Raw genomic sequence first — 25510 nt, forward strand, 5'->3', positions numbered from 1 at the left:
TTTTTTGGTTTGGATTTCTCTTGTTAGTTTTGTCATCAGAAGGGTTGGTGGATCTGGGGGTAAAAGGCGCAGCAGCTGGATGTACTTTACTCGCGTTTCCATGGTTCCTCCTCAACAAGAGAGAACCCTGTAGTCTTGCCATTTCTGCCCATGGTTACCTGTAAGCAATTACCAAGGAGATCTAACTGTGGGGCCAAGGCACAGTTCTATATCATACTAGCTTCCGCTCAGCGTCATCTGCACTAACCTCACTTCGTGCATATGCACTGAATAAAAACTCACAATGTACCTTTACATACCAACATTCGTCTGGCCACACCCCTATCCGCTACCTTCATAAGCAGGTGTGTGGCCCCACACTCGCCTCCTTCTTCACTTTCACCACAAGAAAGTGCCTGTATACCAATCACTTGACAAGGGTATTAAGCTGAAGAAAGTTGAGTTACATGTTTAAATTTTTTGCGTCTGCTCGCTCCTGTCGTAAGATGGTGGCTTGTAGACGCGAACGGCCTGGTTTTGGGGAGTTGCTGGAGCCGGATTTTTCTGCCTCGACCTGAAGATTAGGTCTTCACATAAAGGTAGAGGTTAGTTGTGTGCTCTGTTGCTTAAACAGTGATATTGAGCCGCAACACTGTTGTGTTGGTCTGCAGTAATGCTCGTGTGTGTAAAGGTACCGCGGTTTTCAGGCCGCTCTCTCTCTCTATCAAATCTTCTGTGTCTTGCAACATAAACACGGGTGTCGGGTTCACACATATAAAACTTTGGCCTTGTTATAAACCCTGTTCACAGACTTGTCTGTGGCTAGCGTGCATTGAGTTAGCTTTGCGCTGTTCATTAGCATACTGGTTACTTAAGGTATCATATGGCTATTTGTTGTTGTCGTATTCGAGGGTTGGGCTTGTGAGGGGGTACCGGATAAACCCCTCCTTCCCTCTTCTGATTGGTCGTTTTTTTTTTTTACCCTCTTTTTCATTCGGTCCGGGGGGGGGTTCCCTGACTCCGCACCTATCACGGGCAGTTGAGTCATGGGTTTCCCCCCGTCATAGAATACGTCACTGGGCACGTTTCTATTGGACGACGGCTTCCGTGAGTTTTTTCAGACCCATGTGTGGTTCTGTCATTGTCAAGTTGTCGGGGCAGAGCATAGGAACTTGGTGTTCTACTACGCTCGATATACGTGTAACTTGAGTCTGTTGGTCACATGGCTCAATGTTACCGTGACTTTTCAATTCATGGCTCATGTGGGAAGTCTCTCTGAGGATTCCCGTCTCCTCCCTGTGGTGAGGGTGGCGGGATGTAAAAATGAAAAAAATGTTTACCCTCAGCCGCGTCACGTGGGATTCATGTCAGTCTGTGTTTCTTTCTTTTTTAATAAAAAGAGGAAAGAACGTGAAGCACGACAGCTCCTTGTCGTTCTCCCAGGCGACTTGGAGGAACAATGTCTGGTGTCTTGTTAGACTATCCATTGATGTGTTTGGGTCTCGACGCGTACATAGTGCTGGCTCGGGGTGTTTCTGATAAGAATCACGCATGAGGCTGGTATGCCTTGGTTGCTCGTTATTAAAACGGCATTTTTATAGGGCAACTGGGATGGAGGTTTTCTCTTCCGAGCGCCTGTTGCTAGGTCTCGACGAATTCTCGTTCATATCTGGGGGATGTTAACGGAATAGATCAAAACATAGGTAGAGGGGTCTCACGCCCTTGGGGTGGGCCACTGAGCGCGGTACGAATGGGACCGTCTGGGTGGCGCCCTCTTTTCATGTTTTAGATCGACACGCGTACCTACCCCCTCTCTTGGAGTGGGGATGTCGGCGTGATTAGGGCACGGGACTGGTTCTGGTCACGCTGGTCCAGGTCAGTTAACCCGTTGTCCACCGGGGACGCAGATCTGCTGTTCTGGTACCCTGAGGGACTTGTGCTTTTTTCAGGGGGAAAAATGCCGGGTCGGCCCGGGTGTCACAGGGTTGGGCGTTATGGAGACCCTTTGTTGGGTACATGTTGTACCCTGCGCTATCATGAAGGGGTTGGTTCTCCATTCTTTTCGCCCCTCTCTTACGCATGGCGAAGAGGGGGCTGTTGGGGTGGTCTTATGGACCTCCTCTGGCATCCCTGTGTGCTTCCCGGTCCGCCGGGCCCGGTCCGAAGTTGTGTTTCGTCGACCCGTAGGCCTGGGATAACCCCGTTTTGAAAACTGAAACACTTGTACTGCGGTATAGCCAGTGTATACCCGCAGGTGTGTTTTGGAGTTTTTTCTTGAGGGGTTATAGGAACAACCACTGCATGTGGTACCAAGAGGGTGGTTGATTCCCTGGTGTGTTGGAGCGGAGTCAACTCCCGGGTTACCCGGTTGAGTGTGCCCCTGCACGTTCATGACGTCTGCCAATCGTGTCAGCCTTCTCTGCCTCGGCCCCTCTGGGTCAAGATTTTTTGGTGGAGGCTTTGTCATGGTGCGCAACAATGCCAGCATACGCCCCTTCCGCCGGGGTGCTGTTTTCAGTTGACCCCTTTGGCGCCTGTCTCGTCCGCAGTGCTCCAGGCTCGGGTCAAATGCCTGCTGCCTGGATTGAGGGATCGACCCCTTCTGGAGGTCGTCTCCCCGGTGCGCTGCCTGCTCCCGCTGTAGTGTAGCCTCTTGAGTGCTTCGAGTTACAGCCATGCTGACTGCCTGAGTGTGCCAGGGTCAGTGTGCCAGGCGGCGTGCTAGTGGGGGGAAGGGCCCGCTCTTGGATGGGCCCTGTCCGAATATGCTGGCGATGTGGGGGGCGGTGTCACTAGTGACCGCCTGGTGAGGTCTTGATGCTGTGGCGTCGTTGACCTCTCCGGGCCCCCTTTTTCCGGGGGATCCAGTCCCTTCAGTGGGTCTGGGTCTTCTTCGCGCTCCGCTGCTACGGCCTTGCCACAGGGTTGAGTTTGCTCTTGACCCCGTGATTTTGGGGCCGGTAACAAGGTTTGTTCCTTCCGTTCGTTCCCTGGTGGCATGCGGGTTGTGCGTGTGCGTAATCGTGGGGTCAAGCCACGGTCTGCTCACCCTGTGCGTTGAGTTGCTCGAGTTCCTCTTCGCACGGTCGGATCCGTCTCCCTCCCGTCCTCCAATAGGGAGGGTATCCTCCATTAGGGAGGGTCGGGGGGCTCGGTCCTCCCCGGTTCTGATGGTTGTGGGGGGCCTCAGTGGGGTACATTTGTCGAGCTTCAAGCTCCCGCTCAGCTCCCGTTGTGCAGATGACGCTGAGCGGAAGCTAGTATGATATAGAACGATAGGTTATGAATATAACCGTAGTTCTATGAATACTAGTGACGCTCAGCGTCTGGACGCCACTGCGGCCTTTGATCTTGCCTTGTGGTGAAAGATTGGGAAGGAGGCGAGTGTGGGGGGGCCACACACCTGCTTATGAAGGTAGCGGATAGGGGTGTGGCCAGACGAATGTTGGTATGTAAAGGTACATTGTGAGTTTTTATTCAGTGCATATGCACGAAGTGAGGTTAGTGCAGATGACGCTGAGCGTCACTAGTATTCATAGAACTACATTATATGCAAACCATCAAAGGTTGAGAGCAGAGAAACCAATGTGTTAATATCTCCAGGCCATCAACTTTGGGGTTGTACGGGTTTCTTTTTACAACATTTTGATCAAATAAAAAAAAAATGAATAAAGAAAAGGATCTTATACTTTCGGAAAATGATAGATTGAAATAGTGATATGATACTATTTTTTCAGTGACAGTATGATATTGAAACGTGGATGACCCATTATGTTTCTGAGTTGGCCATGTATTTTATGGATTCTCTGCCCAACCGAGTTTTCAACACTCAACAATGGTTTTGAGTGCTAATGCACATCAGAGTGCAACTTCAACATTGAACAAAAAGGCTGCACCATGCAGATAATAAAATGCAATAATTATCAAATAAAATGCTCTAAAAAATTTGAGCATTCTCTGTTTGGAGAGATAGCTACAATACAGATAGCAAGTAAGGGTTGTGAACAGGCATTTCATTACTATATTTGTCACTTTGGATGAAACATGATGAAATAGCAGTCTTTATGCAAAGCACTAAATACAAAAATACCATTTTCAAAAAGTCTACCAAAAGCCGAAAAACATTACTTGGTCTGGGCTGCCACAAATACATGTCCAATTAAGAAAATACACACTTCCTTAAATAATAATTTAAGACATATAAGAACACAATACAAATCAAAGCCTGATACAAGACAAAGCTCATGAAGAGTTGATGTTTAGGCAAGTCCATAAGGAATTCAAGTAAGGAAAAGTGCTTTCTTAAGGATGCTTTGAAAACCAAGAGTATTGATGAATGAAAAAATTATTAATAACATTAATGAAAAAATAATTTGAATGCTTTTGAAATATACATTGGTATCACAAAAACTGCTTTTTCATACAATAAACAGGTGAATAAATAAATATTGACATATTTATTTAGCATTTTCACCTTTCAACATTGTTTCCATCAAAAATAGGAAATTCTATATTCACATATAAACGTGTGCATGGCAATACACCGACTGACATGAAGAGAAATACACGCACAGACATACGGAAGACAACACACAGGGGAGGATTCTACATACAAGTCTCTATATCCGTTAAGGTGAAGTGTACCTTGCAGTCGTCTATAAGGTCTTGTGGTGAGTTGTGGTGAGCGTATACATTCTGGTTGCTGTTGTTTTCATAGTAGGACTGTGTCTTTGACATCTCAAATTCATCAACCCGGGCCTGTTGAGCATCAAAGGAGTCAAGCTCATCTTTGGAAAGGTGATACACGATGCCTGCTCCGTAGGAGTCCCCGACCACGTTAACAGATGTACGGAAGCGATCCCTGCAGTGGGAAGTGGGGAGACAGACAAACAAACAAACAAACAAACAAACAAACAAACAAACAAACAAACAAACAAACAAACAAACAAACAGCAAAAGGTCATCTTTGAGGAAAACAGAGGACAGGACTCAAAAAGCTGCTAATAAGCCAGTTTGGAAAACAATGCTATAGGATTTAGAATGATACTGATGTTTCACATTGCAATATTGCTGTGAAAGTGTTTTGATGACACAAGAATAAATAAATGACACCATTACAAACTACCAAAGTACAAACAGCCCCAATGATTTATCAATATAGTCAAATTCAGGAATTTGCGCTCTTGACTCAAGGCCTATAGTGGGCCAGGTGCAAGAGGCCAGCATAATAGTCCAATGTAATAAGAAAAAGCCTACAGACTGAAAAAATCTATTGAGGTTCTTTAGATACAAAAATAGATGATTTATTTACATGGTTAAAAAAAAAAGGTGGCAATGTGATTAAGGTGGACATTTTGATCCTCAGAACTCAGACCATCATCAGCTCCAAATGAAAACTACCATTCATGAGGCTGGACCCATTTAACCCCTTAAGCCTGACAGGCTGGTAGAGGACCGGATTTAATAACAGGTCATAAATAGATCAATACAGTCCGTATGTAGCGAAGAGTAAAGACCCTAACCCTATCAAAACAGCAGTCAAAGCACTACGTTTGTTTACCAATGATTTTAGAAACCAGATGAATTAGATGCGAGGCAATAACGTCTCATGAAAGCGTTGTAGTCCTACAACAGAGGAGACCCAGGGTTTTCCCCATCGACATTTCATAAAACTACACTACCCAGCTCACACCAGCCTCTGTGAAAGTGTAATATTCTTAGCGAAAAATTCTGACGTTATTTTTGTGATTATATCTCACGGGTCGAACAAACCTGAACGTTATTGCCATAAAATAGAACATAGTTTGTTTCTTTACCTTTCTGTGAACGTCTAGAAAATAACCGCGTCTCAATCTGATGAAAAATGGCGGAGCTATTTACATTATAAAAAAGTTACTATAATTACAGTAGATTTCATTCACAGTCTTTGCTGCCCTGTTACGGGTGCCTGATGGTACTAAATCCAGATTGAACTCTGCCATTGGAAAGAGGAGATTTGGCCCGACCCATAAATGTATGATTTGGCCATAATAAGGCCATTTATATTCTATATTTATTCATATTTCAAATTGAATGTGTCCGGATGGCAAAATTCAGTACTGTATCTACAAAATCCCATGTAGCCTAAATCATCTGCCCTTATTAATTTGCTTAGATATTTTGTACACTTGATCTCAAGAAGGTGCTGAATGGGCTCAGTGGCAATTTCGACCCCGGCAGGCAAACTTATACAGTTAACCACAGAGACTAGGGATAGCACTGAGGGCCATACACAGTGCGTGAAGAACACACACCTAGTGTATGGGATTGTGATGCAGGGGGCATGAGAATGCATTGGTGTGTGTGCTTGATTGTGTGTGTATTTGCAAGTGTGTGCGTGCGTGCGTGCGTGCGTGCGTGCGTGTGTGTGTGTGTGTGTGTGTGTGTGTGTCTTTCCATCTGGCTTCCTGACAGTCATAGCTCTCACTGTATACACTATACACCATGGCCATGTGCAGATCACTGAAACCATGTTGCACATCCTAAATGGTTGCCATGCTTACAAAGGGCTTTACATTTGTAGGCACGACAGAATTGTGGACTTGATCGAAAGATATCGGATCTACCTTTGGGTCCTCTACACATCACTGTACAAGCACTGTACTGTTAAGCCCAGCATGTTTGGCCTGTGTGATAATGATTCAGAGGTGTTCTGTAACATCTCAGCCAACACCCCTGACGCTGCGGTGGTTAATGAGAGTAGTAGAGAGGCGTTTATTCTAGAGGTTGGCTGTACCTGCGACCACAGCCTGGAGGAAGCCTTTTTAACCAAGTTGCTGAAATATCAACAGCTCAAGCTGAACATCTCACAACTAAGCTACAAGTGTCAACTTTTAGTTTAAATTTTTGGCAGCCTAGGTCATGTTCACAAGCTGGTGGTTAGGGGCCTTCAGATGGCCCACATCTCCAAGTGATGAAAGGCTAAACAGTTAGCAAGGTATTGCTCTATATCTGCTATTATTGGTTGCTTTTTGTACCCATAGAGTAGATATAGATGTACGGAAATGCTATTGTATCTGTTAACCCACATTTGAAACATCATCTGTGTCATATTGTATGTGTACGATGGGTGCTGCAGAGTCACAAACATAGTTGAATGACTCCCAATGAGCTAATTGCACTGTCAGTGTTTATGTCCTTAAGTACTTTGTATTTATGTGGACATAAATAAAGCATTTAAAATGTGTGTGTATCGTACACACATGTGTATGTGTGTCTGTGTGATGGGGGCATACTCACAGTAGCCAGTCAACAGCTACCAAGAGACTGATGTCCTGCGTGGGTAAGCCCACTGCTGTGAGGATCAGAAGCATGGTGACCAACCCAGCACTGGGGATGCTGGCTGCTCCAACACTGGCTAGGGTAGCCGTTGCACTGTAGGTGGAACAACACAGGTTTCAAACCTTAAAATAGCTCACTGGTCATAAGACTCGAGAAGTATCCCTGAATCAAGCATGTACTGCAACCATAATCAGTGAATATATAATCAAAATATAAACTAATTTTGATTTCAGATACACAGATTTCACTGCATTCACATATCAACAAACAAGGACACAGATTTAGTTGTTTTGTCACAAGATAAGGTCTTCATGCCAATATGGAGTCTTACCTTACAGTAATAATTTGGCCCCCATCAAGCTCAATGCCGTTCATCTGAGCTATGAAGATGGCAGCCACAGCTTCATAAAGTGCTGTGCCATCCATGTTGATGGTGGCACCCACAGGGAGCACAAAGCGTGTTACTCTCTTGTCGATGCCCAAGTTATCCTCCAAGCATCGGAAAGTGACGGGTAAGGTACCAGCACTAGAGGGAATATTATGAAACCACTGGTTTACAATACTGGAAGAATACAGGGCCATGTGTAAGGAAATCTGTTAAAATAATACATTCAGAGAAGTTGGAATATATACAGATTATATGAGAAATGTATGGCGGCTGAGTGACGCAGTGGGCAAGGCGCTCGCCACTAACGCAGTATATGCTGGTATCGAGCCCAGCTCTCGCCGTTGCTACCGGCTTGGCCGGCCGTCATACTAACACAATTGGCAGTGTTAGAGGGTGGGAAAGCCGGTGGGTGGGGATTGGACATTGTGGACAGCGACTCCTACAGGTCGGTTGGGTGACGCCGGTACGGCGGAAACAGGAAGTATCGGGGGCAGCGTGAGCCTCCCACACGTTACTCCTCGCCACTGAGAGTTCAAGCTGTTGCGGTGAAAAGATGCGACAGGCTGCCTCCTCGTGTACCGGAGGGGACACGTGATGCAAGGCTTCTATCCTCACTACAGCCGACCAGTGGGAGGCATAGTCTAGCAACGTTCAAGACATGGGAGTCAAGAATTGGAAACACGAAATTGGGATGGGAGAAAAAATGGGGAGAAAAAGTGGATAAAAAAAAAGATTATATGAGAAATGTGTCATACCTGGATGCTGTCCCAAGTGCTGTGACCCAAGCCTGGAAGATGCCCATGAAGAAGGTGAAAGGATTTTTTCGAACTATGACAAAATATATGAGTGGAAGAAAGATGCCACCATGTATGAGGAGCCCCACGATCACAGTAACCATGTACATCCCCAGCTGTCTGGCAACCACCTCCAGGTCATCAATAGAGATGATCTTCCCACAGATGAGGCAGGCAATACCCACTGGTGAGTACCTGTAAATTGATAATAGATATGGGTGAGGCAGGATAAGATACCCACTGGTGAGTACCTGTAAATATATAATAGATACAGGTGAGGCAGGTGATACCTGTAAATAGATAAGAGAATGCTTAGTATGGGACATGTTAAGATGTGCCAAGACCAGATTTAATTTAATTTACAAGTTGTTAAGTATTGTATGTAATAATGCAGTAAGATGATTTTGTGAAAAGGAGTGTGTGGTAAATTTTTCATTGGATAATATCATCAACAGCATTGTGGAAAATCTCGTGGGAGGTTAGGTTTGATTATGTGTTGGATGTTCTATGGTAGAAAATATGTCCAATAGTTGACATATTTAATTAGAGTTATGTGGAAGATTATGCTTACCACATTATTGCACCAACTAGCTTCATAATAATCTCATTCAGTACGTTGAAAAACTCCAACATCGGCTTGGCCTTTTCTCCCATTTTCCCCATAATGATTCCAAAAGAAATGAAGAATCCAATCAAACCTGCAAAACAAAGAGAATAAAATAAGCGAGGGGATGTTTTGTTTTCCTCACAGGCTACATTACTAAGAATTAAATAAGAACGTCATTTAGCGGTTGAGTCTAAATGGTTTTCACTTTGCCAGACCGGCAAATTACGTTCTTATTGAACGTACTTTGTATATAGTTGAGTCGAAATTTCAAAAGCAGTGAATGCAGCTCTAAGGATGCTGTAATCCTAGAGTAGCAGAGTAAAGTGTCACTCTACAAAGAAGCAAAAAGAAAAAAAGAGACACGTTTAAAAACAAAATAAACGAATATTTACACTATGTCAAAGATGTAACATTATTACCGCAAACGCAAAGAGAAGCAGAAACAAAACAAACAAGCAAACAAAAACATACAGTATGTGTACTTCCAATCTTTTTCACTAACCAAGGACATTCATTCCACTCTTGAATTGAAGTGACCTCTTGATCGTGAACTGGGGCGGTCCTTTTGTCCTGTTAGTGGGCACTGGTACTTTGGTGGCAACCGTCTGGACCTGGAAAGGGTTGATGAGTAAAAAATTAGAACCAGTGTTCATTATGGCCAGAATCTGTCATCTGTGGCTTATGAAAATAATATGCAACACTCTTACCTGTTGGAAGCAGGCCTGCACCAGGTTCTCTGGGATAAAATTTCGAATGAGATCAAACAAAGCATCCACACTGGAGACATCAGCATTCTTCTTGCCGGCTCCGAGGTTGGCCCTGAGCTTTGGGTTCCCTGGGTGTATGAGCAACACCAGGACGACTCCCAGGACTGCCGCAATCACCGTGGTGGACATGTAGTAGACCATGGCCCTGGTGCCCAAGCGACCACTCGACTTGGCATCCAAACCAGCAAGTCCTGTTGGTACAGTAGATGTTGTGGTAAAATCAAGATAACACATTCATGCAATTAACGCCACACATAATAGCAACAGAACTGAGTGATGAAGACTTGGTGGCCTATGTTGAAACACTGTACCTCCACTTCTGCCTTTGTTAACATAGTGATGTATATAATCGTCTTGCTATGTGACAGCTAAATATGATTTCACATGACTTTTGAGACTGGAATAAAAAAAGTATTTTTTAGTTATATTATCGTATAGCTTACGCTCTGCTCTGCACTCTAGTGAAACTATCCCTTTATCCAATCTAGCACTGAATAATTTTTCTCCACATGTACACACCCAATCGCCTGGCCACACCCACTCCTCTACATAAGCGGGGTTGTGGCCACACTAACAGCTCCTTCCCTATTTTCACCACCGAAAAGTGACTGTATACACCACTTTAGTTTGATGCCGAAATAGTTATTGGAAAGGAGTTACGTTATTGGAGAAAAGGAGCTGCATTGACATTATATCTTTGTTTTCTCTCTCACTATTTTTAGAGGAAATACAGCGATAATGTCTTCGCCACCGGAGTGTCTAGAAGATGATGATCATTCTGACCTCCACCGGCGCTTCGCATTAGGGGCTCGCGTCGCTGAGCAATCCCCGCCGGCATTGCCTCCGGCTCTGCAGCTGGACACTTTGCTTGGGAGGCGATCGGCCGTGTGAGGGCTGACGGCCTCTTTGGGCGGGTGATGTTTTTTTGAGACGCGGGCGCCAGGTGTGTCGGTTGTGGGGGGAACAACTACACAGCTTACGAAGGTCGGCTCCAGGCTAGGATCCTGCCCCTTAGCGGCGTGGAGGGGGTTCTAGTTTGATGTCCCATGATAACATTAGCTCCTCCTCAAGTGAAGTCGTAGCTTTGTTTTCCTGGGACTGTGATTCCGAATCTGCGGTTCAATTCCCCGGGTCTCTGGACAAACGGATACCCACTGTCGCCGTGCTGGCCCCGCTTTTCAAGATGAAAAACACCCGGTGCGAGGGAGGTGAGCTTGCTGTTCGTTATGAGAATATGCTCATATGCTCAGGTCGGCTATAGCCCGCGTTCAACGAGGGGCTTGGTGCCGACACCGCTGTGTCTGGTAAACACCGTTCTGAAGAGGGACGTGTGTTGCCTTTTTTTCCCTTTTTTCTTCGGATAAGAAGAGGAAAAGACAGCGGCTGTCTGAAGTGTTGGCCTGTATTGCTTTTCTCACGTTGAACAGTTTTCAGTAGTAGCCGCTTAGCTTGCTTTCTGCATGAGCTAGTGGCTAGCGATAGCCAGTTTGAGCTAACTGTTAGCCAGTTAGCTGTTTAGCGTTCCTTGGTGCAGGTAAGGTGTTCATTGGACATTACCCCACTCTTCCTTCCTTCCCCTCCCGAATGTTTTTGTTAATAACGATGTCTTTGTCTACAAAACATATGTTAATTCACTACATTTGGAGATACGACGTGTGCTGTGTGAGAATTGTCTTGGTCGCTTTGTATAGCTTGGGTTAGCGTTGGCCAAGGCTTGTGCCTTTCTCTCTACCTAGGAACAGCGTTGTTTTTTACGTGAGTAAAGATTTACTGGGTTTTTTGTTGTACGATGAGAAGTTGTGTGTCTTCATGTAACGTTTAGACTACGTGGCTGAGCCCACAACTGGCTAGGTTACCCTACAATGCTGTGCATAGTGGCATATGATCGAGGGCTGAGTCCCTCTCTTAGCTTGTTATTCTTTACTTGAGGGTAATGATGAAAATAACAAGTGGCAAGTTTTTTTCACACATAAGCAGAGCTGTGGGAAACCTGTTTCAAACAAGGTATTTGGCTGTGCTGGCGTGCATGATGTAAAGCTTTTACTCTACACATTTGGTGTCGTATCAGGGGTAAGGTGGTGAGGGGTGGGTGAAATTATTCCCCGGTTTCCCCCTCCCTCCCCTCAAATATGATTTTGTTTACAAAATGTCTGTTGATTCACTATATTTTTGGGGATACGGTGTAAATCCCTCAGCTTCTGCTGGGGTTGTGCTCTTGCTTAGAGAGAGGCAATTTCTCTGAAAATTGTTTGGTCGCTGTCATGTAGACTTAGCAAGGCCTGTGACCAGCACTTAATCGAGGACTGGATGTCTTCTCTCATCATAAAAAACGGCGTTCCTCTTACAGTAGTGAGAGTGAACCTTTTTGGCCTTTTTTATTGTGATGGAGGGTTGTGTGTATCGTATTCACATTTAGGTAAACATGGCTTTGAATCCACAACTGGGTTAGGTGTTGGCCTATAGAAGTTACATGTGTAGCTCTTGCACCAGGGCCCTTGGCCCCTCTCTTGGTCTGTGTTTTTCTTACTTTAGGGTAAAGGTGTAAAAATTCAGGTGGCAAGTTTGCACATGTGTTCCCTGGTTCCACTCCCTGTTAGGATGGGTGGGTCACGGGATTTCCCCCCGGCCATGGGATAGTTTAGTTTAGTTTCTTTAATAGTTGTCATACAGAAGTACAGAATACTTTTATACAAAATGCTTCTTACTGTTACGCTCCAGAGACTGTGCTAGACAAGATAAGTATGAAATAAATTAGTATAGCATGTAAAATAGAAGTTAAAAAAGGTCACAGTGTTCAGTATAGACATATGTACAATGTTCGATGCAGAATAGAAGTAACTGAGTTACCATACAATATACAATATACTATGCAATGTACTAATATACAATACTATATAGTGCAGAGCAGAAATGGGATGAGGTACAATTTAGGTACAATTTACAGTAAGGTGTACGAGTTGTAGTGCAAATCCTTTACCAATAAATATAAAATGTAAAGTGTGTTTAGGTGATCTAAAGTGTGGAGAGTGGGTGCTGCAGTGTGTTGTTTGTTTAAGTGAGTGTGTGCGTGTGGGTGTGTGTGCTGTGTGCATTTGATGGTTGTTGCATAGTGTTTATTGTTCGCTGAGCAGCCTGATGGCGTGGGGATAGAAGCTTCTTCTGAGTCTTTCTGTGCTCGCCTTAAGACTCCGGTATCGCTTGCCTGACCGCAGCAGTTCAAAGAGGCAGTTGTTCGGGTGGCTGGAGTCCTTGATGATTCTCTTAGCCTTACCCCTGCACCGCTTGTTGTAAATGTTCTGGAGGGTGGGAAGCCTCAGCCCCCCTCCAATTGTGCGTTCGGCTGAACGTGTCACTCTTTGTAGTCTGCTACGGTCTTGTGCAGTGCTATTCCCAAACCAGGAGGTGATGTTGCCAGTCAGGATGCTCTCTATTGTACATACGTCACTGGGTGCGTTTCCTATTGGCCAGGAGACATCCGTGAGGTTACAGGCTCTGTGCTGCAGACCGCTGTCTTTGTCAAAGTTGGATGATGCGTTGCATTCGAAAACTGTTCGTTTTGTGCTCTGCTCTCTATTACAGTGTGTAATGGGCCGTTGGTCACTTGGCCCAATTATTATTGCATGTATCTTTTTCAATTGTACTCACGTGGAGGTCTCTCTGGGGGAACTTCTGTCTTCCCCTCTTATGTGAGGAGCAGAATTGACGGGGTTGCCCTCAGTCGCGTCATATAAGGCCCTGTTTAAGGTGTCTGTGTCTTATTGACCGGCTTCCTGCTGCTCGTCCCAGACAGCATGGAGGGACCGTCGTCTGGTGTTTTGTTATTAGAATTCACCATTGATGTGTTTCGGGTTCTTGATGTGCATATAGCGCTGGCCCTGGGTGCTTCCAATGTGGAACCACGCTTTGGGCCGGCGCGCCTTGGTTGCCCAATTCATAGAAACAGCGTTTTTAATGCGGGCGACTAGGAAGGAGATTTTTTATCTCTACCGAGCGCCAGTGCAAGACTCGATGACTCACGTGCATCTCCGGGGGGAGATGGCGGAGTAGATCATTACATTGGCGGAGGGGTCTCACGCCCATGAGGGCTGCCAGGAGCAGCGCATTCACGCTCTGTCCATCTTGGTGGCGCCCTCTGTGATGTTTTAGATCGACACGCGTACCTACCCCCCTCTTAGGACTGGGGATGGCGGCGTGGCTAGGACACAGGACTGGTTCTGGTCACGCCGGACCAAGTCAGTTAACCCGTTGTCCGCCGGGGCGCAGATCTGCTGTTCTGGTACCCCGAAGGACTTTGTGCTTTTCCGGGGGGAAAATGCCGGGTCGGTCCGGGCTTCGCGGGGATTGATGTCGTGGATATGTGTGTCATGTGTATGCCACTATGGCTTGCCCATAACAGTGACGTGCTTGGTCCATACTGTGTTGTACCTTGCGCTGTGTTAGGGGGCCTGGTCCTTCTCCATTGTTTCACTCCTCCCTCCCCCTGCTGGGCAGGGATGGGAGGGGGCTGTCGAGGTGGTTGCTGTCAACCCCTCTAGGCATCCCTGTGTAGGTCCCGGTCCGCCAGGCCCAGGTCCGGACTCGTTCCCGTCGACCTGTTGGCCTGGGTTAACCCTTTGAAAACTGAAACACTTTGTTTCTAGGTTTTTCTTGGTGGGTTAAGGGAACAACCGCTTCCTGTTAAACTAAACATAGGGAGGTGGTTGGTTCTCCGGTGTGTTGGTAGCAGAGTCGACTCTCGGGTTGGGCCGGGCTTGACCTCGTCTGCCCGAGAGTGTGCCTTCGCATTTTTCATGACATCTGCCAATTGTGTCGGCCTCTCCTTTGAACCTCGACCCCGCTGGAGGGGTCGGGTTTGTTGAGGTCATGACATGGTGCACAGCATACCGAACACCCCTTCCGCCGGGTATTGTTCTTACAGTAGACCACCCTTTAGGCGCCTGTCTAGTCCGCAGTGCTCCAGGCACAGGTTGAGTTCTGGCCTGTTGCCTGGATTGAGGGATCAACCCCCTTGGGGGTTGTCTCCCCGGCGCGCCGTCTGGCCCCGCAGTATTGTGGGGGGGTAGCCTCTTGGGACTTACGGCCATGCCAACCTGGACATGCCCAATCTCGTCAGATCTCGGAAACTAAGCAGGTTCGGCCCTGGTAGTTCTTGGATGCGGGACCCCCTGGGAATACCAGGTGCAGTAAGCTAGAGTGCTTCAGGGTGGCGTGCCAAAGGGGGGAAGGGCCTACTCTTGATTTGGGCCCTGTCCGATACGCTGGCGATGTGGGGGGTGGTGTCATCAGTGACCGTCTGGTGGGGTCCCGATGCTACGGCATCGTTGACCTCACCGGGCCCCCTTTTTCGGGGGGTCCTGGCCCTCAGGCTGTTCCTGGGGCTGGGTCCTCCTCCGCGCTCCGCTGCTACGGCCTTGCCACGGGGTTGGGTTCTTGACCTTTGATTTTTTTTCTTCCCGTTCGTTCCCTAGTGGCATGTGGGATGTGCGCCTGAGTGGTCACGGGTCCTTCTGTGAAGGTAAGTCCCACGATCTGCTCACCCTGTGCGTTGAGGTGCTAAACCGGATCCGATTCCCTCCCGTCCCCCTCTAGGGGGGTCCGGGGGCTCGGGTCCTCCCCGGTTCTGATGGTTGTGGGGGCCTCAGCGGGTACATTTGTCGAGCTTCCGCTCTGCTCAGCTCCTGTGTTCCACTAGAGTGCAGAGCGTAAACTATACGATAATATAACATACGGTTATCCTATAACCATAGTTATATGAGTATAGCGAGCGCTCTGCACTGACTCACTGAGGACCCTGTTGTCTTCGCCTTCAGTGGTGAAAGACTTGGGAAGGAGCTGTTAGTGTGGCCACGACCCTGCTTATGTAGAGGAGCGGATGTGGGTGTGGCCAGGCGGATGGGTGTGTACATGTGGAGAAAAATTATTCAGTGCTAGATTGGATAAAGGGATAGTTTCACTAGAGTGCAGAGCGCTCACAATACTCATATAACTATGGTTATAGGATAACCGTATGTTATGATTGGCTAGGGAAATTATATACTGTATATAAAGTTTACTTTTCATCTACAAGTCAAAATGTTCATGTGAATTTAGATTAAATGAATTCTGGCTCATATCTTGAACACATTGCGAAATGCCAGAAAAGTCTCAGCAATGTTCCAATTATATCGATATTTCTTTCTGCCTCACTCACCTGTGACTAAACTGGAAACAACTAGAGGTAAGATGAGCATCTTGAGCATCCTCATAAGGATCTCTCCTGGGAAGGCGATGACCATAATAAGATCAGGAGGTAGAGGTGATATGTGTCGCAACAGCATTCCAGAAATGGAACCCAGAAGCACACCTAAAGCAGGGAAAGACACAAGACCATCTCACAATACAGTATACTTCACAACCAGGGCTTGACATTAACACCTGACCACCGGCCAAATGCTGGTAGAATTCGGCTGTGGCCGGTAACTCTGTCATTCTACCGGCCACAGTGGCCGGTGACTTTTTTTCTATGAAAAAAAAACATTGTAGTCTACAAAAGGCATCGGCAATAATTAAGTCAATCCAAGTGATACTACATAATACTACAACTCCCACAACAATTCGGAAAAGTGCATTACCGGCCAGATCCTGGTAGTGCTGCTGTCTCGAGAATGGAGTACTCCTTGTTTTCAGACCAGATGTAAATCTTTTTCATTCAGGCCTACTTTTTCTGTTAGCGTGAAGCTATGCCTTCATCAGATCGCATGGAATACCTTTTGCGACGCCGAATTCAGTATGCAGTAAAGGAATATAGCATCAGCCAATGGACATATCGATCTACCAGATGGCGATCAATAACTGGGAAATCCTTTTTGGGATCCAACCGGCCACAGGTAAGAACGATTTCATGCTGATCAGGCCTTGTTAGCATAGCCAACCAGCCGATGCATGAATGAAAACTTTATTTAACAGATTGCAGAATGGGTACAATACAGTACGGCTCAATACACACAATTGTTAAGGGGATGCAGACCAGAGAAAGACGTTTGTCTTGTTTACATCAGGGTCCCCCATTTTCAATTTATAGTGACATTTATGACATACACAACATACATGACATCATGACATCATGACACATCAGTGTATGATGCTACAATAACGAATGCCGTTATTGGTAATCAATAATCAGAAACAACGTCCCCCGCCCCCCCCCCCCCCCCCCTTTCATGCATTCATGGTGGAACATGATACCGATCATATGCATTTTGATTTTAAACCTATACATCATCATGCTATAAAATGGGAACGTATTGATGAAAAAATTATTTAGTGTGGTGATTTTTGGCTGGTGAAAATGCTGAGTGGCTAGTGACTTTGGAAAACCACTAGCCACAGTGGCTAGTGAGCCAAAAAGTTAATGTCAAGCCCTGTTCACAACGCACCCATGGGAACACAACAGAAAGATACATACAGTATGTCAAACGTGAACAACTAGGGTCTTCAAGGTGCCTGTAAGATCAATGAGAACTCACTTACTTGTCTTAGTACCTTATAAGTAAGATAGTGACATATACATAATTTGAGGATCACAGCGATAATTTATACAGGCACAATATTGTATGAATAAACGCATGAATTGAATTATATATATTTATTTAAAGCTGGAAAGTCCACTTGCGGATTCTGGAACCACTGCACACCTGAAACCATACTTGCAACAGTGCTGGAGGCAAACCTCAGTCAAAAAGAAACAAAACTCACGCAGTCCATCACAGATTTCACTTGAATAGTGAATGCTAAGCTTCGTCAGAGTCAAAGTTAAGCTTTCAGTCCAAGACCTTCATCTGAGTCAAAGTAAAGCTTTTGGTCCAAGACCATCATCAGAGTCAAAGTGATATTTGTGTGTGGAAGCTTTGTTCCTTTTTGAGACTAGAATGTAAATGGAATCTACCCTAACCTCTGTAAATGGCTAGATTTGCTCTCTATTTCAACATCCAGTACAACATTATGATGACATGATGCTGCACACTGTTTGTCTGTAGCAAAGGGTGCCTATTGACAGCTAAAATGGTCCTTGCATGACCTTGTGTGACCTCACCACCCAGTGTTCCTGGACTGCCATTGCCAGGGCTTCAAATTAACGCTACCCATCAGCCAAGTGCTGACTGGCTGTGGCCGGAAAATCTGTCAACTGCACAACCCACTTTGGCAGGTAACCAACTTGTGTTTTATTTTGTCCCTCTATTTTCAAACACAAATTTGGCAGGTGATATTCTGAATCCACTTGCCATGGTGAAAGAGTGAATTCATGCCCTGGACATAAAGCAATGTGACACTGTTTCCCTTTTATTTACACCAGCTGAAGTGTAATTCAAGGTCTCGACAACCTCTTAGGCCTAATAGCCTCATAAAGAACCTTGGTCCACACGTACTATGCTATTTCTGTCACAACATGCCTCCTAGAGTTTAGTGCTAGAGTTTTGTAAACAGTCACAAATTTTCCGATGTACACCACAACGTGATCTGGCGTGTTTGACTGCAAAGAAAATCGACATGTCGTCATAGACAATGTGATTAATTTGATCAAATAGCACATCCCTAGGATCTGTTTATCTCCAAGAGATCTGGAGAAGTCTGTAACCGATTATTATAATTAAAAATTATATAATTTTCTGTGGACGCTAGTGGCTTACATCTACACACAACCTGAGAACCAGTTGTCCTCAATATTCCAACTGAAATCTTAATGCAGGTCGAACAACACAGGTTTCAAACCTTAATCAACTGGAACATTTATTTTTAATTATGCAAGATTATAAAGATTATGCAAAAAAGAAAACCGTACAAATTACCAAGGATGGTGAGAGTCAGAACCATGTTCTTCATGACTTTATCACAGAACCCTCCGCACACCGGCCCAGGAGGCTCCACCATGGGCTCCAACTGGGTTTCATGCATCCTGACCTCCACTTGCTTCTGCATGTTGTTGTTGTTGATGCTGAAACATTATTGATAGACAGAAACACGCACGTTTGGATTGGTGAATTTCAACAACAATTTGAGATTTCGTTCCAAAAGCAATTTATCAGGCTGCAAAACAATTTGAATGCAAGAGACTAGTTTGAGACAGACAGTAAGTGATGGCACCAGATGAAGAGAGTTAATCTGGAACATAGTTGAGTTAGCAAAAAAATAAAGGGCTATTGCAAAATTACTGAAGAGGAAAAAGTCACAGTGTAGCAGACAGGTTATGACAGAGGAAAGATTTATGGCCAGTGGATGAGATTAGCAAATTTTTCAAAGGGGCATCTCAGTTAAGGCTACCCCACGACACTAGCCTTTTGATAGTATTACAGTATGGCACTGATTAAACATTTTAAATATACAATTATTATTCATCATTGCAAATGTACTAAGAGCAGCACTTTACATTTTGCATGCAACTATAACTATATCAACTGTAGCATTTAACTATAACTATAACTATATAAACTGTAGCATGTAACAATAACTATTATTTTTGCCAGACTGGGTCATTATTATAAACTATAGCATGTGTGTGCAGCATTTTCAATGTGTGTTCATAAAGCTGTCATCAAATGTAAAACATTAAAGTATTTAAACATGACTTTTCATAATTCGTTTGTCAACATAAAAAAAGTATATTCTGGATTGTAGTGCAAACACCATTGTGCGATTAGAATACCATACATGACTTTACTATTAGAAGACCATATATTACTTTACCAATAAAATACCATATATTTTACTATTAGAAGACAATATTACTTTACTATTAGAATACCATATATTACTTTGCTGTGGTACTTGACTATCTAAACATAATATTTTGACACAATGTACAGTAGGTTGATCCCTTATTGGTTTGAATGAAAGACTTGAACCAGTGAACTTTACAGTTTTTCTCAATTGCTTTGGTGCATTTCTCTGATCAGAATTAAAATGCTCATAACTGTTAGTTCAACCTCCACAACATTTTGTCATTTGTGCACATCATAGTAGCAGTTTCTCATTCCTTCCAACAAATTGCAAATGCTTTTGGACATGCATCAATTGCTTTCATACAATTCTCTGCTGTGGAGGAGTGTGTGAAGCATTAGTTGTAACCAATGATAAGCCACTTCTCCACAGTTACTCAGAGCTGAATCCCACGAACCCTTAATTGGCAAACATATGAACCGAGCAGGACATAGTGTGTACCATTTCGACAATACTGTGACACAGAAATGGAAGGTCAGCATCGTGGAAGAGGGGCGATGATGCAGGGAGGTAGGGGAAGGGGACAAAACAGGGGAAGAGGAAGAAGAGGCCAAGTACATTCCTGATGAAATTAGGGCTACAATTGTGGTCCATGTTGTCAATCACTGCCTCACAATGGCTGAGGCTGGTTGAAGGGTGCAGCCAAATAATGGGAGAACCACTGTAAATTAAATTATTCAAACATCGGGACAACAGGTGTGAATATTGGGCAATAATTCAGCACTAAACAATCTTCACTGCACTACTGCCATTGTGTCATATATGAAGCTTACAGTGGGACAATAACTTGTCACTTTTACTGTAACATTTTACATTTAGACTTACAGCTTTACTGCAGCACAGCTTTACTGTATTGTAGTGTAAAGTAGTGTTACAGTAAATAGTTGCCATATTTACAGTATGGTACTGTACTGCAGCATTTTACAAGTGGGGAGCACTGTTACAGTTTTTCTCAATTGCTTTGGTGCATTTCTCTGATCAGAATTAAAGTTCTCATAACTGTTAGTGCATTTCTCAAAATAATTAGTACAAACTGCAAAACCTAGTTTTTTCGTTGACAGTTCACTCTGTAAGTGTTTTCCAATGCAAAAAAGTCAGATCTTGGTGACACTTTCTGAAAATGCTCAAGACAGCACTATACACTATTTGCACAGCCATTTGAAATCTACAGTTACACATTGCTGTATTTAGTGAGGTAAATGAGTGCAAGACTGCATACTGTATGCTTTTTGCAATTTTTATTTGTTCACAGCATTGTGCAAAAGAAAAATACAAACTAATTTACAACAAACATAAGAAACACCCTTTGGCCTTTGGGTAGAGCTGTGCACAACTGTAAATAAGTAATATTGCAGTACATATTGGAACTGAATTGGAACATACAACATACACAGTACTGTAAATCATTCATTCACATCCAGAGGTTCCGGTCTGTCTGGCCACATATTTTCATCGACATCATAGCGAATATCATCCCTGGCAATGCAGCGAGGAAAGTATCTTCTTGAGTGGCGAATCCACCCTCTGCAGGACTGTGCTGTGATGTCATTGCATGCTGCATCCATGGCCTCTAGCAGGGCCATTTGGGTATGTGGATGCCGGTCGTATACCTTCCACCTCCAGGCAGAGAAAAACTCCTCTATTGGATTCAGGAATGGGGAGTAGGGAGGGAGATATTCCACCAGCATCCTTTCATGTGCTGCAAACCACTGTGTGACCAGAATTGCGTGGTGAAAACGCACATTATCCCATACAACAATGTTAACAGAATACGGCTATGGGGCGACAATAATGTGGTCAAGAGGCATGGCTTCCAGTCTTTGGCCTTAAACTGGCTTGATATATTTATTCACATAGTGGGAGCATTTTCATCATGAGTCTTCTCTCTTACTGAGAGACCGGGGGAGAGAGAGAAATGGGAGGAAACATCTACTTATATACACGTCACATGGTAGTGTACCTGAGTGGCTCCACCTAGAGCGCCCTCTAGTGGAAACAGATATATATATGCAGTTAGACAGTTAATAACAATCCTACACAGAACCTCTGACTTCAACAAACAACGTACTTGGTCAGATGGTCGCCATTTAGACCCCTCTCATTCTCAGGGATTATGTCCCTGTAAAGAGTGTCTAAAAAGTCAGCAGATGTTGTGTGTTGTATGGACCAAGGCGGGGCATATGGGTGAGGAGGATGCCATTTTCTGAGATGGCTGCACACATTGTAATATTCCCTCCTCGTTGGCCTGGGACATCAGTGGTTGCTCTCTGTCCAATGCAATTCCTTCCACGCCTTCTACCTTTTGCCAGATTGAAACCCGCCTCATCAACATATATGAATGTGTGCAGCGATTCCCTGGCATCCAGCTCCAGTACACGCTTTATCCCAGAGGAGAGAGAGAGAAAAATTATTAAAACTTTTCCTGTGTAACATAATGCATTTTGGACAACATATTGTACAGTATACTATATACTGTCATGTAAGTGTACTGCATGGCACTACACAAAGTAACCAGTTTACAGCACTGAACATTAGAGTATGCATAGAACACATAAATGTTTTACCTGTACATACTGGTGACGGGTCTCCTTCACTCTGTCGCTGTTCCGGTCAAATGGCACATTGTACAATTGTTTCATGCGTATCTCATTTCTCCTGAGCACTCTGTCAATTGTAGAGATTGAAACTGTGATGTTTGTCTTGTGTTATGAAATAACTTGACAGGACGACCAGATTTAGTCTAACATCGACTCCCTCATTTAATGTCTCTTCTCTAGCTTCATGCATATACAGAATGCCGTCTCTCGTCCCACATCCGGGTTACTCCCAGTACGGGTACCCGCATAGCTCAATACACTACATCTCCCTTCTTAAGTTCCACATTCTTCAGACATTTTTTTTTTTTTTTAACAAGTTGTCAACAACTGAATAATCACAGAACATAGTGAGAAATAGTTCTTGGAAAGAAAATAATAAACTAAGAACTGTGGGCCTATACGGCACATAAACAACCAAAGGTGCCTCCTGCATTTAAACAACACAAACTGTAGTTTTTGTAACCACAAAGTCATCCAGTGAACATTAAATGAATCAGTTACAGTGCAACATAAATGAGCAGAGTCCACTTTTTGTTTCCCTACTCTCTAAACCTCGTTGGAGTTTTGACCAGTCTCCCTGATCTAGTGCGAAAAGGTTGTGCGACAGAGTCAGTAGTGTCACTGCTTCCCTGTGGAGTGTGCGCTGGGGTCTGTGCGTGTGAACTGTCCTGATCAACTAACCTTGGGTTGTCACAGTTCATATCCCCATTCCCATCTTGCTCCTTAGCAGCAGATGGAAACTCTCTCTCAGCAGTCTCCCTGAGATGTCTCCTGTTCCTTCTGAACATCCTTCCTTCAGGTGTACGCACCACATAGGAACGTTGTTGTTCGTGCTCCCTCAGAACTACAGCTGGCCTCCAAGTGTCTCCAGACTGCATCCTCACATTCTCTCCAGCACGCAGCACAGGTAGGTGTTTAGCGTGGCGATCATAGTAGCTTTTTTGTTTAGCTTGCTTTTCTTTCAACTTGTTGTGAACATTAAGTACACCTTCAGGGGTGAGCAGTGAGGTGGACGCTGGCAGTTTTGACTTCAACCGACGCCCCATCAGCATCTGGGCAGGTGACAGGCCCACACCTTCCAGTGGTGTATTTCTGTATTCCAGAAGCGCTATGTAAGGGTCACCAGACTTTTTGAGCATCCTTTTAACAGTTTGCACAGCTTTTTCTGCCTGTCCATTTGACTGAGCATAGTGTGGACTTGAGGTGACATGACTGAACTCCCAGCTCTCTGCAAAGCTCTTGAATTCTGCACTGGCGTACTGAGGGGCATTGTCACTGACCAGAATATCTGGAATCCCGTGCCTGGCAAATATGGACTTCATGGCAGTTATAACACCCTTACTGGTGGTGTCGGTCAGCCTCATTATCTCTGTGTACTTTGAGAAGTAGTCGACACATAGCAGATATTCTGAGCCCTTGCTATGAAACATGTCGGTGCCAACCTTCTCCCATGGTCTATTTGGCAGTGGATGTGAGATCAGTGGCTCTTTTTGATTGCTGCTCCTGTGCTCATTGCAGACAGCACACTGTGCTACAACTAGTTCAATTTGTGCAGACATGCCTGGCCAATAAAGCACATCTCTGGCCCTTTCTTTACATTTGACCACTCCCAAGTGTGACTCGTGTATCTTGTCCAGCATCTGTGGTCTCAGTTGCTGTGGTACAATGAGTTTCTCTGATTTGAACAGTAGACCTGAGGCAAAACTGATCTCCTCTCTGAATGTCCAAAACGGCTGCACCTTATCTGACAGAGCAGACCTGTCCTTAGGCCATCCGTGCATTGTCATGTTCTTTAGTTCCTGCAGTAGTGGGTCTTGTGCAGTTGCATTCCTGAACATCTCCTGCTTTTCCTCTGATATGGGCAACTGTGGTGTGATCCAGTTCACATGCAGTTCCTCTTCCAGAAGATCCTCTTTCTGCTCACGTAGATAAGCACGGCTCAATGCATCTGCAATGTGAAGCTCCTTTCCTGGCTTGTATGATACTGCAATGTTGTACTTTTGAAGCCGCAGCAGCATTCTTTGCAGTCTCAGGGGAGCCTGATGCAGTGGCTTCTTGAAAATGCTTTCTAGAGGCTTGTGATCGCTTTCGACCTTGACCTCTCTGCCATATAGATATTGATGGAACTTCTCACATCCATACACTATGGCTAGCAGATCCTTCTCGATCTGCGCGTACCTGCATTGACAATCTGTGAGCGCCCTTGAGCCGTATGCCACAGGTCGTTCATCCTGCAGTATCACAGCCCCGATGCCCTCCGAGCTGGCATCCACAGACAGCGTCACAGCCTTGTTTACATCATAGTATTTCAGAGTGGGAGCTCCTGTGATCAGCTGCTTCAGCTTTTCAAAGCTCTGACGTTGAGGTTCCTCCCAGTGCCATTCTGTTTCTCCCTGCAACAGCGTTCTTAGAGGTGCAGAGATTTCAGACAGATTAGGAATGAATTTAGCTAGATATTGAATCATTCCCATGAACCTCATTAATGCTGGCTTGTCAGCAGGTGGAGGTATTTGTACAATGGCTCTTATCTTCTCATCATCAGGCTTTAGTCCATCTGCGCTGAGTGTATGGCCAATGTACTTGACCTCTGTCATCCTGAACTTGCACTTGCTTCTATTGAATCTCAGGCCGTTCTCATCTGCTTTTTGCAGCAGCTTCACCAGCCTCTGATCGTGTTGCTCTAAGGTGTCCCCCCACACCAGCAGATCATCAATGATGTTGACCACACCATCTAACCCCTCAATCATCTGGGCTACAGCTCTCTGGAACACCTCGCTCGCTGACGAGATGCCAAAGGGAAGCCTCTTGAAACGGTACCTCCCAATGGGTGTGTTAAACGTGCACAGTTTGGAGCTCTCTTCATCCAGTTTTATTTGATAAAATCCTTGGTTTGCATCTAACACAGAAAAATATTTTGCATTTGGCATGCGTGACACCACTTCCTCCACTGTGAGGAGTGGATAGTGTTCTCTTCGTATTGCTGTGTTCAGATCTTTAGGATCCATACAAATCCTTATCTTCTTGGGCGTGACTACTGTCACCATGCTGTTGACCCACTGTGTTGGCTCAGATTGCCTTATGATTACATCTGACTGCTCCATTTTGTGAAGCTGTTCAATCACTCTGTCCCTCAGAGCAACTGGTATCCTCCTAGGTGCGTGTATCACTGGATTTATGTCAGGGTCTATCTTGATGCTGTGTTCACCTGGTAAGCAGCCAAGTCCAGAGAAGAGATGCTCATAGTCTTTCTGCATTTTGTCTTCTTTCTCTCCTTTCTCCATGCTATATAGCCTTTTGACCATTTT

At 44.9% G+C, this 25510-nt stretch overlaps 1 protein-coding gene across 1 annotated transcript; it reads right to left on the reverse strand.

Annotated features, from left to right (window-relative positions):
• Nucleotides 1–86: 86 nt before the first annotated feature.
• slc1a2a (solute carrier family 1 member 2a) lies at nt 87–18810 on the reverse strand (the record flags this gene model as incomplete). Its single annotated transcript, XM_084337771.1, has 10 exons — nt 87–158; nt 4624–4840; nt 7258–7392; nt 7631–7825; nt 8443–8676; nt 9053–9179; nt 9591–9699; nt 9796–10046; nt 16046–16198; nt 18681–18810. 10 exons carry the CDS (start codon nt 18808–18810, stop codon nt 87–89), a joined length of 1623 nt encoding a protein of 540 aa, XP_084193897.1.
• Nucleotides 18811–25510: the final 6700 nt, after the last annotated feature.

The sequence above is a fragment of the Notolepis coatsorum genome (genome assembly GCF_963971535.1).
Source record: "Notolepis coatsorum genome assembly, chromosome: 20".
Lineage (NCBI taxonomy): Eukaryota > Metazoa > Chordata > Actinopteri > Aulopiformes > Paralepididae > Notolepis > Notolepis coatsorum.